Source organism: Leptopilina boulardi, unplaced genomic scaffold (assembly GCF_019393585.1).
Source record: "Leptopilina boulardi isolate dan_hultmark-lab unplaced genomic scaffold, ZJU_Lbou_2.1 LbouV2_362, whole genome shotgun sequence".
Lineage (NCBI taxonomy): Eukaryota > Metazoa > Arthropoda > Insecta > Hymenoptera > Figitidae > Leptopilina > Leptopilina boulardi.
In genome coordinates, this window is record NW_026137932.1 from 1806914 (window position 1) to 1825353 (window position 18440).

Below are 18440 nucleotides of genomic sequence, written 5' to 3' on the forward strand. Positions count from 1 at the left end.
CATTATTCTCAAAAATTTGAATTCAAAATTAATTGAATTTTCCAATAATTTGAATTTAAAAGCATCTAAAATTTAATTATTTCTAAAATTTTCCATCGAAAATTTTTTTTTTTGAAATTTAATAATTTCAATTATAACTCCAAGGAAATTCAATTATTTTTAACTATTTTAATAATATTCTTTGAAATTTCAACTATCTAAAACCATTTTTCAATTAAAAATGATTTTCAAATTATTGTATTTTGTCCGCATTTTCTAATAAATTTTTAGTGAAATCATCTAAAATTTTAATTACAAAACACTTAAAGTTTCAATTAATTTCAAAAATCTCAATTTTAAATCTTTGAAAATTCAATTAAATTTAAAAAATGTTTTCCAAAAATTGTTTGATAAATTATTTTTAGTTCTGTAAAATTTAATAATTGTTTGAAAATTAACAATATCTTTTGAAATTTAATTATTTCTAAAAATTTCAACTTTAACCCTTCGAAAAGGATTATTATTTTAAAAAAAATTTTTTTTATTTTAAAATCTGTAAAATATTTTTGTTAAAATAAAAAACAAATCCACTTTTTTTGGAATATAAATCGACTAAAACGACTTTTTGTGTCTTTAAGTTGATTGGAGGCCTGTGTTTTTAAAATTAATATTTAATAGGTATTTGTTGGCCCCTGGTACCTTAAAAATTAATTTTGAAAAATAAATTTTTTTCAAATTACTATCTTGTACGAAATTTCCTGGCGCATCTTTTTTCTCATCAAAAATTTTTTGTATTTGTATATAATTTTTGAATCAATATACAACTTAAAAAAAAATTTCGTTGGTAAACGTTGTGTACTTCAGCTTCGTGAATTGAATTTTCGAATTTGGAATTTTAAAGAAACTTATTCCGAAATTTGGAAACACAATTATACAACTTTGACAAAAATGAGAAAAAGAATTGTCAAAATTTGTCACGTTATAAGATTACTATTAAAAAAAACACGTGAAATCAGAAAAGGCCAACTTCAAGTTAGGACAGAAGGACAGACCAAGCATTTTATTATTATATATATATATATATATAATTAGCACTTTTAGTAAGTATTATTTTTATAATAATGATTATGTACTGAAAAATTTTCAAATAAATTTAAATGTTCAAATAAAATAACTAAACAAAACTGCAAAATAACTTTGAAATCCATAATTATAATTTTTAAATGCCTCAGTTACAACAAATTGATTGATTACAACGAAATTTTTAAATGATTTTTTATTTATTGTTTTTTCAAAATATATTTGAAATATACGTATACAAAAATATTTACGTTAAACTCACTTAATATTAATATTAAAATTACCAAGTGACAAACAAATTTTTTCTCTTTAGAATTCATTAAATTTCAGATAAAATCTTGCCAAATGTTTTAAAATCTTGATAAGAAAAGTAACTGAGAATTATTTCAATAACAAGAATTGGCAAATTCATTTTTCTGTAATTTAGAAAAAAATTAACAATAATATCAAAATAATTTTTCAAATTTACAGTCCATCTACAACGATGACGAAGCAAAGTACTAAAGGTTGAATATTGTGGAATATAAATTAATTCCTGTTTCATTTTTTTATTCTCAAAAATTCGAATTGCAGTTGAAAAATCTCGTGCCAAAAAATCATAATACGTATAAAATGAATCATTATCCTCCTTTAAAATCTTACGTGATTTCAATTTTTCCAACTCAAATTTCAGTTCATCAAACAATTTAAATCCTTCTCCATCATTATTTGAATTTAAACAGCAAGGAAAATAATTATTTATATTATTTCTTGTCAACGCAAGATAGGACATAAGAGCACATAAAGATTTATCAATGACTGGCAATATTGGATGATTGTATGAACCCAAACAATGAGTGCCCGTTATATGTTGATTTTCATCATTTGAATCTCGTTTTAATAAAATATCACCTCTTAATTCCAACAGCATTAAAATAACAGCACTGTTACGATGCCACAATGCCATACCAAATACAGTATCACCATCATTATTTTTAACACTAAGACTCGTACCACGTTCAATGAGAAATTCAATCATTGATAAATCAACATCAATTATTTCTTTTTGTATTAAAAACATAAGTGGAGTATTTCCTTGATTATTTTTCACATCAATATCAAGACCATTATTTAATAAGAAATCAACAATTTCAATTGATTGTGTATAAACAACGGCATAATGAAGAATTTTATTACCATAAGAATCTTCAACATGAATATTTGCACCACATTTTAAAAGAATTAACATTTCTTCTGAACGTTCAGCTTCACAAACGTGAAAAAGAATTTTTTTTCCATTATTACCTTCTCTATTTGCATCAGCTCCATGCTTAAGTAATAATTCAATAATTATTGAATTAAAAAGAATTCTTCTTGTATATTGACGAAATATATTAATTGACAAATCGTCAAAACCACGAAAAATTTTACCCAAACGATAACCACAAACTAAATGCAAAGGATTATTTTCACCATCGTCATTTGTATTAACATTGGCACCAAAATGAAGGAGAAGTTTACAAATTTTTACATTTTCAAGACGTACGGCATAATGAAGTGGTGTCCATTTGGCAATATTTTTACAATTTACATCAATTCCTTCAATTAAAAGAAAATTTATAGCTTCATAATGTTTTTGACTCACAGCATAGTGAAGAGCTGTTTCACCTTTATCATTTTCAATATTTAATATTTCCAAATTATGTTTCTTATTTTTTTTTCTTTTCTCAGCTTTTGCCAAATAATTACGACAATCGTTTAAAATAAATTGTAAAATATTCTTATTACCAATTTTTGCAGCAAAAAATATTAACAATGGATAATTGTCTTTATTTCGTAGTGACAAATTTTTATCGTATAAAATAAATTTTATCAAATTTTCCGTATCCTCCAATGAGTTGACTGAATTTTTTTCAACAATTGCATTTTGTAATAATAGTCGAACAATTTCTTCAGTTCCATAATATAAAGCGTGACGAAGAAGATTGCAATCAATGTGAGTTTTTTCATTGAAAAGTAATTTAACCATTTCAAAGGAATTTCTCAAGGCGTAAAGAATTGGATTTTCGCCATCAAAATTTTTAATATTAACATTCGCTCCTAGTTTTAATAATTGATTTGCAATTTTAATTGTGCCGCTTTCGGCCACAAAATGAAGAAAAGTATCGCCACTATAGGTCGCCTGTAGAACATTTTCTTTGGATATTATTTTATTTATGCGATCTATATCATTTTTTTTTAATGCATTCTTGAATTTACGTATATCACCGATTGAAAGTGTTTCTTTCTTTGTTGTTGTTGTTGTGTACGACATTTTTATTTTATTTACAAAATTCTGTTAATTTTTAATTACATCCAACGTTCTTTAACCGATTCCTGAGGAAAAAGAAATTATATAAAATTTATAACATACAAACAAAAATTAAGTGCTGATTGATTTAAAAAAAAAAATCCGATTCTTTTTTTTAAATCAATTTTCTCTTTTTATTTACATCACATTTTTCAAAAGTTAATTTCTAAATTTTTTGTTTTTTTTTTTAATAAATATTTAAACGATAAATTTAATAATAAAAGTATCATGAAAATATTTATATTTTTATATAATTATCAAAGAAAATATTATTTCTGAATTAAAAACAAAAAATTATCCAATAATTCATATGATTTTCAAAAATTATTGATTTTCTAATAAGTGAATAATTTTGAAAAATTATACCTTAAAATATTTGAATTACTAGAACTTTTTTTTATAGAAAATATTAGAAGTGATATAAAATTTTTTCAACTAAAATTCTAAGAAATATTTTTTTTCTTTATATTTTGATTTTTGCAATTTTAATAATTTTGTAATACCAAAAAAAATTGTTGATATAAAACAAATGACACGTTTTTAAATATTTTTTTAAAAAACAAACTACAATAGTTAGGACGTATAATATAAAGATCAAAATAAAGATTTTTTAATAAATATATTAAACCAACCATACATTAACCATTTTTTTTAATGTATTTTTTGTATTATTTTAAATACTAAATATTGTCAAAAAGAATTTATATTTTATGTATTATGTCTAAAAAAATGAAAATAATTATGTATACTTTACCATATGAGGATTAAAACGACTGACTTCTTTTACATATATAGATGCTTTAAAATATTGAAGAAATATTATTTATTTATGTTAAACTTGTGTTGAATAAACAGAAAAAGTATTCTTCCAGAAGTGTCAACAAGTTACAATACTGGCAAGCATTTATAGGAAAGTTCTTCTTCTTCTTAAATGACTTTAATTAGGCACAGCCAACTGTCAAAACAATCTTATAGGAAAGTTGAGCCACTTCTTCTTTTCTTTTTTTTTACACATTTCTGACACATATAATGGGTAGAACGTTCGAAATGTGAAACGTATGGAGGTGATTATAATACAGGGTTAGGAAACTCATTTATATTACATTAAGGTGCTTGTACAATAGTTTTATAATTTATACTTTCATTTACTTTTTTTTACTATATCTGCATGTGCGCACGCAACATTTTTCAGTTGTCAAAAAATAAATTAATTAATGAATTACTTTAATTAATTAAATTCAATTAATAAGTAATTAATTATTTAATTTGGCTCTGTCACTTGTGACGTCAGAGTCGATTCTTGGTGTGACGTCAGAGGCCTGTAGGGACAACAAACAGACGACACAATGTTATTCTTATGGGGAAGAAAATTTGTTTCCACTTTCATCAATTTTATTCATATTTTAAACATGGAAAACGCTTGTTTGGAAGAATGTTGTCCGAATTGAAAAATTAATTATTTAAGTTTAAACATTTTTAACAATGAAATTTATAATTTAAAAAAATGTTACTGAAAGAAAATTATAATTCGTCTTTTTTTAATAACATTATTGAAGTGAAAAACAGTTTTTTAATTTAAAAAAAAATTGTGTGATTATTTTGAAAATATCATCCTATTATGCGTAAAAATTAATATTTTAATTTACTGTATTGTGGAAACTAAAATAAAATAAACTCAATTTTAAGAATATATATATAAATTTGTCTTATACATTTTTTTTTTATGAAAAAAAAAGTAGAATTCGTTTTTATTTTTATGTTTAATAGTAATAATAATTTTATTTTGTTCCAGGCAAACAATAAGAACAATAATTAAAATACAGAATAAAGATTACATAAAAATTCAATAATTAATAAAATAAAAAATTTAATACAGAAAATTAGCAATTTTATTGAAAATTATAATTTTTATAGTTTATACTTTTCTTTTATAAAAAAAAGTAATATAGAAAATATTAATTATCACTTTTTTTAAATTGTTCAAATAATTCGTGTTTTTGTAAATTATTTTTACCCACAGAATTAGAGAATTTTTTAAATTTTTTATCGGCCTTACTTCCTGAATCACTTAAAATTCTCGCAACTTCCATTAGAGTTATTTCATTTTCCTCCAAAATCAAAAGCCGATAGGTTTTCCTTCCTTGTGTATCAAACCAAAGATCATATAATTTCACAAATATTTTGAAAATATTTTTCTTTGCTCCATTTACCATTTCTAACATTGCTCTCAATTCTATAACATTTTCTATATTCTTCATATATTTTGTTTTATTTCCCTTTTTGTCAAACAAATAATTAATTAATTTGTTAAAAATATGACATGCGTGCGATCCCGTTCCTTTTAAAATGATTGACAAACATTTTAAATTAACTCCATTTTCCTCAAGATTCAAAAGAGAATTAGTTTTATTTCCCCTTGAATCATACCATAATTTATATAAATTTTTAAAACTTCTAATATCCGATTTATAACCACATATAATTTCAATTATTGTTTTCATATCAATTTCTTTCTCCAAATTTCGAATATAATCATGTTTGTAACCTTGTTTATCAAATAGAAAATTGTAAAACATTTCGAATTCTTCAGGTGCTTTTTTGCCTTTTTTAAGTAAAAACTTTGCAACATACAGTAAATTAATTCCATTTTTTTCTAAATTCTCAAGAACCATGGTTTTATTGTCTTCATTATCAAACCAAAAATTGTATAATTTTTGAAAAATTTGACTTGTTTTATTTCCAGCTGCTTGTAATATCTTTGATAATATATGTAAATTAATTTCTTCACTTTCGAGAATATTTAAATATTTCGTTTTTTTCCCTTTTGCATCAAAACAAAGATCATATAGAAATTTTGAAAAGACTTTGTAGCATTGACTCCTGATTCTTTGAAAATTAAACACAAATTCTTAACACTTATTTTGTTTGCTTCAAATGATTTCAAATAATTTGTTTTATTCCCCGCTTTATCAAACCAAAGATTATATAATTTTTCAAATTCTTGTGATGCATAAATTCCTGATCCATAAATTATAATACAAATGTGCATTAAATTTATATTTTCTCTTTTTAAATTTTTTAAATAAAACCTCATTTGATGATTTTTATCAAACCAAAGCATATACAATTCTCTAAATGCATAAATTGCATCATTTTTTGATCCTTTCAAAACTTTTGACACATATACCGATGATATTTTATTTTGCTGAAATATTTCTAAATATTTTTTTCCATCTCCTCGCATTAAAAATGTTAAAAATTCATTAAACTGTAAATTATTTTCATTTCCAAAAATAACATTAGCAAATTTATATTCCTTCATTTTAAATGATTTTACAGATGTTTTTATTTCTTGTTGTAGATAATTCTCCAATTCTATTGCTGTAAAAGGACCGTGATTAATTAGAGATTTTAAATCTTCCAATTCATATCGACCAATTATTTTTTTTCTTACTTGACTTTCTAGAAAATTATTTAAATTTTGTGCATTATTAATTATAAGCATTTGATCTTTTATTAAACGTTTCAATTTATCTTGAGAACGTTTACCATTTTTCCATGCTGGAAAAAGATTAAAAAGAAAAACAATTTTTCCTCTTAATTCGTTTTTAACAATGTTTTGCCTTCCAATTTGTGATATTGATGCATTTTCAAATTTTTCTCTAATAATCTCTTCGTCAATGCTGTTTGATTCATCGGATGAAAAATCATCACTTGATTCTTCATAATCACTACTATCAATTTCTTTCTTTAATTTTTTAATTGTCCTTTCTACATCACTGGAAATGAATTCTTTTTTAGTAACTTCTGATAATTCTTCATTTTGTTCAGTTTTTACTAATGCACTATTATTTTCTTTTTTTTGAAATTCTTCATCGATTTTTTCAGTGATTTCTGACTTTATATCTTGTTGCATCTCGCAACAAAGTGTAAGCATTAAATTTTTTGTTAAACCGAAAAATTCATGTGACTGCAAATAACGCAACGTTATTTTATACAATTTTTCAAAATCATAAGGAACTTGAGAAATATTTACATTACTTTCGAGAAATTTATACAATTCTTCAGAATTTGGTTGTTTGACAGCAAAAACAATTTTATTGAGAAACAATTTCTTTACTTCATTTTCGGTGAAATTGGAAAATTTTCCTACTTCTTTTCTCGAGTGAAAACAAGCTGGAATTGTCAGTAAATCCATAATTTTTTCCGCTTCATCTTGCGAAAATTGGTAAAGATTATTTGTATTAATGTAGGAATTTTTGAAAATAGCAAATTTTTCTTCCATAACATCTAGTTGATTGAATTTTAGACGATTGGTCACCACCATTTCTTTTGTTAGAAATTTATTTCCTAAAATTAATTCCCTGAGAAGTGTAACGCTTAAATTTGTGTAAATAACAAAATAATCGAGATTTTCATCTAATTCTTCAATAAAGAAAGAAAAATGTGAATCAATTGAGAAAATGTCTCTTTGTTTCGTTAATTCCATAAGAGATAATTTATTGACATCTACCTCGAGAGGCCTTAGGTAAAAAAAATTATTTCTAAAATTTATACTAATATTGTTAAAAGCGATTTTATTATAAATTCTCTCTTCGAATTTAATCGCAACAATATTTTCATTCATAAACATATCATGAATGCAAAACATAAATAAATTAAAACTGTAGATAGTAGATTGGATATTTTCGATATTTATATTTTCCTTTTTCTCATCCTCTATCAATTGACTAATTATCTCGTTTCTAAGTTTGTTTAAATTTTCATTTTTTTTTTCTAATTTCTCGCCGAACATTATCAATTAATTCCTCTAAATTTGGTTGATTAACAGCAAAAATTAATCGATCAAAAAATTTTTGTTTTATTTCTTCAACAGAAAATCCTTTTCTTATTATTTCCCTGATAATGTTGTCTTTAAATTTTACCAATTTGAATAATTGATTTCGTGTTTTTTCATCATTAGCAAATTGATAAAATTCTCCATTACTTTTGAATAAATCAACTAAAACATTGTGAATATTTGAATTGATATTGGTAAATTGAAGATCACAATTTGTTGTTTCAATTTGTTTCAATTTTTTATCCATTGTCAGAATTAAAGCTGAATTTGTGTAGATTATTAAATATTTCGGTAGATTTAATTTAAAATTTGAATGAAAAAGAAAAGTTGCAAATTCATTGAGATAATTTCTCAGTGTAAAATTTCCATTTCTATTTGAAAAAAATGAATCAAAATCCAAACTTGCTTTTATGTAATACGTATCAACGTGTTGTATTTTTATGCAAATTGCTTCTTCTCTAAAACACAGGATAATATTGTCAAATTGACCGCTTACAGAATTTTGAAATATTATTGAATCTTTGGAATTTTTAAATGAAGATTTTTTCAATAAACACAAAGTAGATAATTCTAATTGATACGTGTGACTAATTAAACAATAAGGAGAAGAATTTTTCAATTGTTGAAATTTGTTCATTTCATTTGAAAATTGTTTTGTGCTTGTTGACGCTTCACAAACGCCTACACCTATAGCAAAAAATTATATACATAAATATTTGTTTAAAATCAAAAATATTTCACCTTAAATTCATTGCAGACTATTTTTATAGAAAATTTTCATGAGAATTATTTTTGGTAAAATTAGAAGAATAATACAAATTATTTCTATAATTAGAATGTTTTCTAAACAGTCTGCAATGACTTTGAAAGTGAAATATATTAAAATTGTTTTTAGATTATCAAAAAATAAATAAATAAAATGGTAACGAAAAGAATACTAAAACGTACATTCTTTATTCCGATATTTAACTGCTTTTTCCATTGTTTTTTATTTGTTGAAAAATTTTTCTTTATTACTTTGTTGTCAAATAAAAGACTGTTTTGATAATTCTTCACATTATTATTAATTCAAGCTGAAGTCGATTCCTTCATTTATCATTGCGGTGAATTTATTATAACATCAGGAATACTGAAATTAATAATAAAATATCAAATTATTTCTTATTTAATTAGGTTTTACGTCAGCTTCAATGTGAAAAATTTTAAATAAATTAAAGTGAACGAATTTTGTTTACAAGAATAAATTTTCATTTCTTGGAATATTAAATAAAAATTTGTTTAAATGGATATTTTCGATAATGAAAATTCGAAAATATGAAAATTATGATAAATGGAAATTCGATAAAAATAGAAAACATATCAAAAAGTTCGCTGATAAGTATAAATTCAGTAATATATGAAAAATCAATTAAAATTCTATCAAATGAATAATTTGCACAATTGAAGCGTCGAAAAAACACATGATGTATATTAATAATTATATTTAGAGAATAAAAGCTCATTCACTTGTTTTTTGAATCGGTTGGGAGCTCGAGTGAATCCGCATTCTTAAAAGAAAATTTCCGATTCAAGTCGATTTTATTTTTAATGTTTTTTTTTTATTTATTTATTTAATAATAGTAATGTTGAGCGAAAATTATATATATTTTTCGGGTTCAAAATGTATTATGAGGTCTAACAATCATTTATTGAAGTAGCTCAATTGTATATTATTTACAATTTCTAAATTATGTGCGAAATATGACAACCTAACCTCAAAATTTTCGATCTTATTAACAGTTGTCAAAATTAAGTAAATTACAAATTAATGCAAAATTATGAAAAATGAACTTCTATTTAATTCCCTACATTTCGATTGGAAATATCAATTATCAATCCACATTCTTAAAAAATAACTCCGATTCCCGAAAGCATTCACTTAATTTTTTTTATCTATTTGTAAAATTACAACACAATTAACAAAAGAATAACTCACACAACATCCAATAATTGAACAAGATTTACATTATATAATCTCAATATAAACATAAAATAATGAGAAACTCGCTCAGTAACAAATTATCGCAGAGTTTTGACAAATCGGCAACAAACGATTCAGTCACGTGACAATTATGTGGCGCGAAAATTCGATTAAACAAAAATTAGATGTAATATGTAAATATTTATAAGATATATTGAAGAATTTCGATCAATTAAGTTGTAAAAAAAATAGTATTCATTATTACTGCAAAAAAAAGTTATATTTTCGCAATTTTAATCGGAATAATCTTCCAATATTTCATGTTTATTTTTCCTTAAATGTTATTTTAAGTAATTATTTTTATATTATCACTTTTAATGAGCATTAGTTTTATAATAATAGTTATGTACTGAAAATTTTTCGAATAAATCTTAAAATGAAGTATTTGAATTACAAAAAGAAAATTTTGAACTGATTATTTTTTTTAATAACAAATAAGAATGAGGAATAAAAAAAAAAATTTTCAATAAAATTATATTTCTTAATTATTATTTTAAAAATTGTTAAACAATGAAAATAATAAAAATATATGTAAAATATCGTGTTTTTTAATATTAAAAATTTTAATTATTTACCAAATAAGCGTACACAATTTTTTAATAGCTACAAAATTTAAAAAAAATTAAAATGTTCAAATAAAATAAATAAACGAAAATATAAAATAACTTTGAAAACCATAATTATAATTTATAAATGCCTCAGTTTTTATTGATTACAACGAAATTTTTAAATCATTTTTTCAAAAAATGATTTTTTATTTATTGTTTTTTAAATTATATTTAAAATATACGTACACAAAAACATTTATGTTTAATTCACTTAATATTAATATTAAAATTACGAAGAGACAAACAAATTTTTTCTCTTTAAAATCCATTAAATTTCAGATAAAATCTTGCCAAATGTTTTAATATCTTGATAAGAAAAGTAACTCAGAATTATTTCAATAACAAGAATTGGCAAATTCATTTTTCTGTAATTTAGAAAAAAATTAACAATAATATCAAAATAATTTTTCAAATTTACAGCCCATCTACATCGATGAAGAATCGAAGTACCAAAGTAAGAAAATTGATTGCATTTCAAATCAAGTAATTCCTGTTTCATTTTTTTATTTCCAATAATTCGAATTGCAGTTGAAAAATCTCGTGCCAAAAAATCATAATACGTATAAAATGAATCATTATCCTCCTTTAAAATCTTACGTGATTTCAATTTTTCCAAGTCAAATTTCAGTTCATAAAACAATTTAAATCCTTCTCCATCATTATTTGGATTCAAACAGCAAAGAAAATAATTATTTATATTATTTCTTGTCAACGCAAGATAGGACATAAGAGCACATAAAGATTTATCAATGACTGGCAATATTGGATGATTGTATGAACCCAAACAATGAGTGCCCGTTATATGTTGATTTTCATCATTCGAATCTCGTTTTAATAAAATATCACCTCTTAATTCCAACAGCATTAAAATAACAGCACTGTTACGATGCCACAATGCCATACCAAATACAGTATCACCATCATTATTTTTAACACTAAGACTCGTACCACGTTCAATGAGAAATTCAATCATTGATAAATCAACATCAATTACTTCTTCTTGTATTAAAAACATAAGTGGAGTATTTCCTTGATTATTTTTCACATCAATATCAAGACCATTATTTAATAAGAAATCAACAATTTCAATTGATTGTGTATAAACAACGGCATAATGAAGAATTTTATTTCCACAAGAATCTTCAACATGAATATTTGCACCATATTTTAAAAGAATTGACATTTCTTCTAAACGTTTAGCTTTACAAAGGTGAAAAAGAATTTTTTTTCCATTATTACCTTCTCTATTCGCATCAGCTCCATGCTTAAGCAATAATTCCATAATATTTGAATTAAAAAGAATTCTTCTTGAATATTGACGAAATATATTAATTGTCAAATTGTTAAAACCCCAAGACATTTTACCCAAAAAATAACCACAAACTATATGCAAAGGATTATTTTCACCATCGTCGTTTGAATTAACATTGGCTTCAAATTTGAGGAGAAGTTTACATATTTTAACATTTTCAAGACGTACGGCATAATGAAGTGGTGTCCATTTGACATTATTTTTACAATTTACATCAATTCCTTCAATTAAAAGAAAATTTATAGCTTCCAAATGTTGTTGACTCACAGCATAGTGAAGAGCAGTTTCACCATAACCATTTTTAATATTTAATATTTCCAAATGTTTCTTATTTTTTTTTCTTTTCTCAGCTTTTGCCAAATAATTACGACAATCGTTTAAAATAAATTTTAAAATATTCTTATTACCAATTTTTGCAGCAAAAAATATTAATAATGGATAATTGTACTCATTTCGTAGTGACAAATTTTTATCGTATAAAAGAAATTTTATCAAATTTTCCGTATTTTCCAAAGAGTCGACTAAATTTTTTTCAACAATTGCATTTTGTAATAATAGTCGAACAATTTCTTCAGTTCCATAATATAAAGCGTTACGAAGAAGATTTTTATCAATGTGAGTTTTTTCATTGAAAAGTAATTTAATCATTTCAAAGGAATTTCTCAAGGCGTAAAGAATTGGAATTTCGCCATCAAAATTTTTAATATTAACATTCGCTCCTAGTTTTAATAATTGATTTGCAATTTTAATTGTGCCACTTTCGGCTACAAAATGAAGAAAAGTATCGCCATTATCCGCCGCCTGTAGAACATTTTCTTTGGATATTATTTTATTTATGCGATTTATATCATTTTTTTTTAATGCATTTTTGAATTTACGTATATCGCCGATTGAAAGTGTTTCTTTCTTTGTTGTTGTTGTGTACGACATTTTTATTTTATTTACAGAATTCAGTTAATTTTCAATTATATCCAATGTTCTTTAACCGATTCCTGAGAAAAAAGAAATTATATAAAATTTATAATATACAAACTAAAAATTAAGTGCTAATAAAAATTGATTTAAAAAAAAAATCCGATTTTTTTTTATTTAAATCAATTTTCTCTTTTATTTACATCACATTTTTCAAAAGTTAATTTCTAAATTATTTGTTTTTTAATAAATTATTAAACGATAAATTTAATAATTAAATAATAATCATGAAAATATTTATATTTTTATTTTTATCAAAGAAAATAATATTTTTGAATTAAAAACTAAAAATTATCCAATAATTCATATGCTTTTCATAATTGTTGATTTTCTAAAAAGTGAATAATTTTGAAAAATTATACCTTAAAATATTTGAATTACTAGAACTTTTTTTTATAGAAAATATTAGAACTGATATAAAATTTTTTCAACTAAAATTCTAAGAAATATTTTTTTTTTTTTATATTTTGATTTTTGCAATTTTAATAATTTTGTAATACCAAACAAAATTGTTGATATAAATCAAATGACACGTTTTTAAATATTTTCTTTTTTAAACAAATTACAATAGTTTTGACGTACAATTCAAAATTTAATATTTTCAAAAGGCAAATAATTTTCGATAAAATGTCAATTGGAAATTTTTAATGTAGCCAAATTTTTTATTGATAATCACGAATTAAACGATTAATAAATTGTTCAGAATCACGAAAAAAGCGTACAAAAAATTTAGCAACGAATAATAATAAAAATTGTACAAACACTTGAATTTTTAAAGAATTTACATTAAAATTTAGACAAATAAAAATTGATCTTTTCTTTTTTTCAGAACCTAAAATCATATTTCAGTACGAAAAATGAAAAAAGGTAAATAAAGTAAAGAAGAGCAATAAAAAATAATAGAAATTATGAGGAAAGTTCAAATTTTTATTTTTCGAGAATTTTGAACTTTATTTAAAAATTATTAACCATTTTTTGATGTATTTTTTATATTATAATTTTAAATACTAAATATTGTCAAAGAGAATTTATATTTTATGTATTATGTCAAAATAAATGAAAAATAATTATGTATACTTTACCATATGAGGATTAAAAGGACTGAATTCTTTTATATAATTATGTATATAGATGCCTTAAAATATTCAAGAAATATTATTTATTTATGTTAAACTTGTGTTGAATAAACAGAAAAAATATTCTTCCAAAATTATCAAAACAAGTTACAACTGGCAAGGAAGCATTTATAGCAAAAAACAAAGTTGAGCCACTTCTGTTTTTTTTAAGGTACTTATATACCTCAAATTTCGATCAGATGAACATTATTTCTGGACCGTGAAAATGCGTGAAAAGTCATTTTCACGGCGGGTATTTTTGAATTGTTTTAAACAAAAAATGTTTTTTTTTAAGAAATATAATATTAAATAATTGTTTTAATATGTAAGAACACTTTAAAATAGTGATAGAGAGATGATTTGATTAAAAAATTTAGCAAATTTTGCTTTAAAACGTTTTCTGCTACAAGAAAGTGTAAAATGACGATGTTTGTGAAATGGTTTGTACAGTGCTTCTTCCTTGTTAGTGTCTCTCAGAGTTTTGTTTATGTTATGTCGGTTCTTTTTAACTTGTAATAAATAATGAGTGCTGAAAATAAATCGGTAAGTTGAAATGTTTGTCAAATAAATTTAAATTCAACTAATTGTTTCGAATAACTGAAAGAAACATGTACACATGTACACTGTACAAACCATTTCACAAACATCGTCATTTTACACTTTCTTGTAGCAGAAAACGTTTTAAAGCAAAATTTGCTAAATTTTTCAATTAAATCATCTTTTTATCACTATTTTAAAGTGTTCTTACATATTAAAACAATTATTTAATATTATATTTCTTAAAAAAAACATTTTTTGTTTAAAACAATTCAAAAATACCCGCCGTGAAAATGACTTTTCACGCATTTTCACGGTCCAGAAATAATGTTCATCTGATCGAAATTTGAGGTATATAAGCACCTTTAATTTTTTGACAGACAAATATAGAGTAGAACGTTCGAAATGTGAAACGTATGGATCAGATTATTATGCAGGGTAGGAAACATATGTATATTACATTAAGGTGGTTTTACAATAGCTTTGTAATCTATACTTTTCTTTTACTTTATATTTCCACATGTGCGCGCGCAACATTCTTTAGTTGTTGAAAATTAAATTAATTAATGAATTACTATAATGATGCAAAATACTGTATCGGAACGTGTCAAATTTTGATGTAATTGAAAAAAAGCCAATAGGCACACAAACATTGTTGTAGAAGCACCTTTACGCTCAACTATACATCTTCGATGTGTCACATTTTGAAGGTTCCTCTCACGTTCCTCTTTAGATTCGATTGTAGAACAAGCTTGAATTAAAATTACATTTTGCGAAGTATTTTTTCAAGATATATTTTTAATGTTTGTATAATATTTCTTCTATTTTAAAAAATGTTGAAATAAAAGATCGAGAAATTATTATTCTTTTTCACTTTCCATTAGGTAAAGTATTTAGAATTATTGACATAATCAATTTTTTTTTTATATTTTGATATTAAAAAACCCTAAAATGTTATCCGATTTTTCTATATAAAAATTTTAGTATTTTTTTTACAAAAATATTAGTTATTTAATTATAATAATAAAAATAATATTTAATTACATAAAACATACACAAAAAAAATTTTTAAATTTGTTTATACATTTTTTTTTTTTAGAAAAAATTGGAAGATAAAAAAAGTTAGAGAAATAATAATGCAAAAAGTAAAAATGTTAAACGTAGGAGTTAATTCAAGTCACATTATGTGTCGATTTCGAAATGCCGTGAGATCAAATAATATTGTTCGTATTAATGAAATACTTTCTGAAAAATATATTCAACAAAATATTGACAATTATAGTAATATGTTTCTTTGTTTTGTTGCCGAATATGGAACAGTTGAAATTGCAAATAAATTACTAAAATTAGGTGCAAAAATTCACAATGAAAATGGAAAATCACCAATTTTTTATGCAATTAAAAATTCCGTTGAAATGGTAAAACTACTTCTTGATGAAAAAACAATAATTGATTTAAATTTTATTCGTCACACTCTATATTTTGGTAATGAAGAAATTTTACGACTATTATTACAAAATACAATTGAAATAAAAAATAATGAAAATTTAGTCATTCAATTGGAGAATGTGGAAAATTTGATAGAATTTCTTTTAAATAATAAAAATTTATCATTACTGGAGACAAAATATAATTATCCATTGTTAATATTTTTTGCTGCAAAAATTGATAAATTGAATATATTAAAATTAATATTAAACAATTGTCGTGAATATTTGGGAAAAAATAAAAAAGGAACAAAAAAATGTTATCGTAATTTAGAAATAATTGATGTACAAAATAATGTTGGTGAAACGGCACTTCATTATGCAGTGAGTCAACAAAATTTTAATGCCATTCGTTTTCTATTGGAGGAAGGTGCAAATCCAAATTGCAAAAATATTTCTCAATTAACGCCACTTCATTATTCTGTAATTCTTGAAAATTATGAAATTTCTCAATTACTTCTTAATTTTGAAACAAATGCCAATTCAAATAATCGTAATAATCCTTTACATTTGATTTGTGGATTTAAATTAGAATACATTTTTCATGGTTTCGATGATTTGTCAATTCAAATATTTCATTATTATAAGGGAAAAATTATTTACAATCAAGAAATAATGAAATTATTACTTAAGCGTGGCGCTAATCCTAATAGTGATGGATATAATGGAAAAAAACTTTTTATTCATCTTTGTCAAGCTAAACGTTTTAAAGAAATGTCAATTCTTTTAGAATTTGGTGCCAATATTTGTGTTACCGATAATGATGGAAATACGGCACTTCATTATATTGTTGTCAATGGTAATTTTATTTCAATTGTTGATTTTTTATTGAAAAATGGTCTTGAGATTGATGTTAAAAATAACAATGAAAATACACCGCTAATGTATTTGATACAAAAGGAAATTCGACCAAATTTAAAAATGATTGAACATCTCATTTATCGTGGCGCAAGTCTCAATGTTAGAAATAAAATTGGCAATACTGCTTTTGATATTGCTGTTTATTATGAACGATCTGATGTTGTATTAACATTATTAGAATTAGGAGAAGGTAAAATATTAAAACACAAATCAAGTTCTGAATATCCACATATAACGGGAAATGTATGTTATGGTTCATTAATGCCAAATTCAAAAAGTCAAGAAATTCTAATTTCTCATATTGCATTGAGAAGAGATAATATTGATGATTATTTTGCCTGTTGTTTAAATCCAATTGATAAATGGCATCTCAGTTTGTATTGGTCTCATTATTCAGAAAAAACTAAAGGCATTGGAGTTTTGATATTTAATAAAACAAAATTTGAATTTGAAAAATTAAAATCGTGTAAAATTTTAAATGAAATTGGAATTTTTTATACGTATTATGATTTTTTGGCAAGAGATTTTCTAACGGCAATAAGAATTATTAAAAATCCTCTAATGAGACAAAAATTATTGAATTTTAAAAAATTACCAAATTTTTATCATTCTAAACAATTGCTTGAACATCGTTTTAATTTGGTTATTGGATTGGAGGATTATTATGATAAAATTGTTTATTTCTTTTTAAATTATGGTAAATTAAGATTACCAATTCTTGTTGTTGAATTAATTCTCAGTTATTTTTCTTGTCGTGATTATCAACTTTTTGGAAAAATGTTGTCCGAATTGAAAAATTAAGTATTTAACTTTAAAAATTTTTAACAAAGAGATTTATAATTTTAAAAAATTGTTATCGAAAGAACATTGGAATTCGTCTTTCTTTTTATGTTAATAACTTTGATGCAAAAAACAATTTTTGAATTTAGAAAAAATTGTTTAATTATTTTGAAAATGTATTCTCACTATGCGTAAAAATTAATATGTTAATTTACTGTATTGTGGAAAATAAAAAAAAATTAGTTTTAAAAATATATAAATTTGTCTTATACTATTCATTTTTTTATGAAATAAAAAGTAGAATTCATTTTTATTTTTATTTTGTTCGAGGTAAACCATAAGAATAATAATTAAAATACCGAATAAAGATTACGTATAAAAATTCAATAATAATAATAATAATAATAAAAATTCAGATAAACAAAATTTTTTCAATTTAAAATCTAAATTTTGATTAATTCTAAAAATCTGAACTCTAGAAATTTAATAATTTTTTTGAATTTCTGTTTACAAATTTTTC

At 23.1% G+C, this 18440-nt stretch overlaps 4 protein-coding genes across 7 annotated transcripts; 1 reads left to right on the plus strand and 3 right to left on the minus strand.

Annotated features, from left to right (window-relative positions):
* Nucleotides 1-1368: 1368 nt before the first annotated feature.
* Nucleotides 1369-4380, minus strand: LOC127286683 (putative ankyrin repeat protein RF_0381). Its single transcript, XM_051313199.1, has 2 exons — nt 4143-4380; nt 1369-3414 (listed from the first exon to the last, which is right to left on the minus strand). The coding sequence occupies exon 2, from the start codon at nt 3350-3352 to the stop codon at nt 1379-1381; it is 1974 nt and encodes a 657-aa protein (XP_051169156.1). The 5' UTR covers nt 3353-3414; nt 4143-4380; the 3' UTR covers nt 1369-1378.
* An 874-nt stretch (nt 4381-5254) lies between these two features.
* On the minus strand, nt 5255-10335 carry LOC127286680 (uncharacterized). 4 transcript variants are annotated; one of them, XM_051313197.1, is made up of 3 exons: nt 10204-10335; nt 9177-9357; nt 5255-8915 (listed from the first exon to the last, which is right to left on the minus strand). In XM_051313197.1, the coding sequence occupies exons 2-3, from the start codon at nt 9208-9210 to the stop codon at nt 8152-8154; spliced, it is 798 nt and encodes a 265-aa protein (XP_051169154.1). In that variant the 5' UTR covers nt 9211-9357; nt 10204-10335; the 3' UTR covers nt 5255-8151. The 4 variants fall into 4 exon arrangements, with proteins under 4 accessions (XP_051169154.1, XP_051169152.1, XP_051169153.1 ...); XM_051313195.1 differs by lacking the exon at nt 10204-10335 and adding an exon at nt 10077-10197; XM_051313196.1 differs by lacking the exon at nt 10204-10335 and adding an exon at nt 9982-10129.
* A 599-nt stretch (nt 10336-10934) lies between these two features.
* On the minus strand, nt 10935-15131 carry LOC127286682 (putative ankyrin repeat protein RF_0381). Its single transcript, XM_051313198.1, has 2 exons — nt 14223-15131; nt 10935-13160 (listed from the first exon to the last, which is right to left on the minus strand). Exon 2 carries the CDS (start codon nt 13096-13098, stop codon nt 11125-11127), a length of 1974 nt encoding a protein of 657 aa, XP_051169155.1. The 5' UTR covers nt 13099-13160; nt 14223-15131; the 3' UTR covers nt 10935-11124.
* Nucleotides 15132-15542: 411 nt separating this feature from the next.
* On the plus strand, nt 15543-18155 carry LOC127286677 (putative ankyrin repeat protein RF_0381). Its single transcript, XM_051313190.1, has 2 exons — nt 15543-15676; nt 15892-18155. Exon 2 carries the CDS (start codon nt 15929-15931, stop codon nt 17939-17941), a length of 2013 nt encoding a protein of 670 aa, XP_051169147.1. The 5' UTR covers nt 15543-15676; nt 15892-15928; the 3' UTR covers nt 17942-18155.
* Nucleotides 18156-18440: the final 285 nt, after the last annotated feature.